Here is a 777-nt window from a genome sequence, read left to right on the forward strand (position 1 = left end):
GATCGGTGAGAGCGTGTGAGGGGCGAAGATGTCTCTGTCATCCAGAGTGGCTGTGGGGAAGTCAACGACAACCTCCTGGAGCTTCTCATCATGAACAACGCCTGTAAGGTCGCGTCGCCTTCCAGGGTGACTGCCGTGATCCTGTGTTTTCCATATGCCCGACAAGACAAAAAGGACAAGAGCCGCGCTCCGATTTCTGCGAAACTTGCGGCCAATATGCTGTCAGTGGCTGGGGCAGATCACATCATCACCGTGGACCTGCACACCTCTCACATCCAGGGATTCTCTGACATCCCGGTGGATAATTTGTACGCAGAGCCCGTGGTCCTGCAGTGGATCCGGGAGAACACTGCCGAGTGGGACCATTGTATCATAGTTTCACCTGACGCCGGGGGAGCCAAGGGGGTCACCTCGATTGCGGACAGGCTGAATGTGGAATTTGCCCTGATTCACAAAGAGAGGAAGAAAGCAAACAAAGTGGACCGGATGGTTCTGGTGGGCGACGTGAAGGACCGCGTGGTCATCCTCGTGGACGACATGGCTGACACGTGTGGCACCATCTGCCACGCCGCGGACAAGCTACTCTCAGCTGGAGCCACCAAAGTCTATGCTGTCCTCACACACGGGATCTTCTCTGGGCCAGCTATTTCCAGAATAAATAATGTCACCTTTAAGGCCGTTGTGGTCACAAACACCATTCCGCAGGAGGACAAAATGAGACACTGTCCCCAGATTCAGGTTATTGATATCTCGATGATCTTGGCAGAGGTGATCTGA

General features: G+C 54.2%; 1 protein-coding gene across 1 annotated transcript; it reads left to right on the forward strand.

Annotated features, from left to right (window-relative positions):
• The first annotated feature begins 366 nt into the window (after positions 1–366).
• On the forward strand, positions 367–777 carry LOC101082441 (ribose-phosphate pyrophosphokinase 2-like). The gene has a single exon (XM_045041979.1). It carries the CDS (start codon positions 487–489, stop codon positions 775–777), a length of 291 nt encoding a protein of 96 aa, XP_044897914.1. The 5' UTR covers positions 367–486.

The sequence above is a fragment of the Felis catus genome, chromosome D3, assembly GCF_018350175.1.
Source record: "Felis catus isolate Fca126 chromosome D3, F.catus_Fca126_mat1.0, whole genome shotgun sequence".
In the NCBI taxonomy this organism is placed as follows: domain Eukaryota; kingdom Metazoa; phylum Chordata; class Mammalia; order Carnivora; family Felidae; genus Felis; species Felis catus.

Coding starts and splice junctions, on each gene's coding strand:
- LOC101082441 (XM_045041979.1), top strand. CDS start 487: ATGGTTCTGGTGGGCGACGTGAAGGACCGCGTGGTCATCCTCGTGGAC.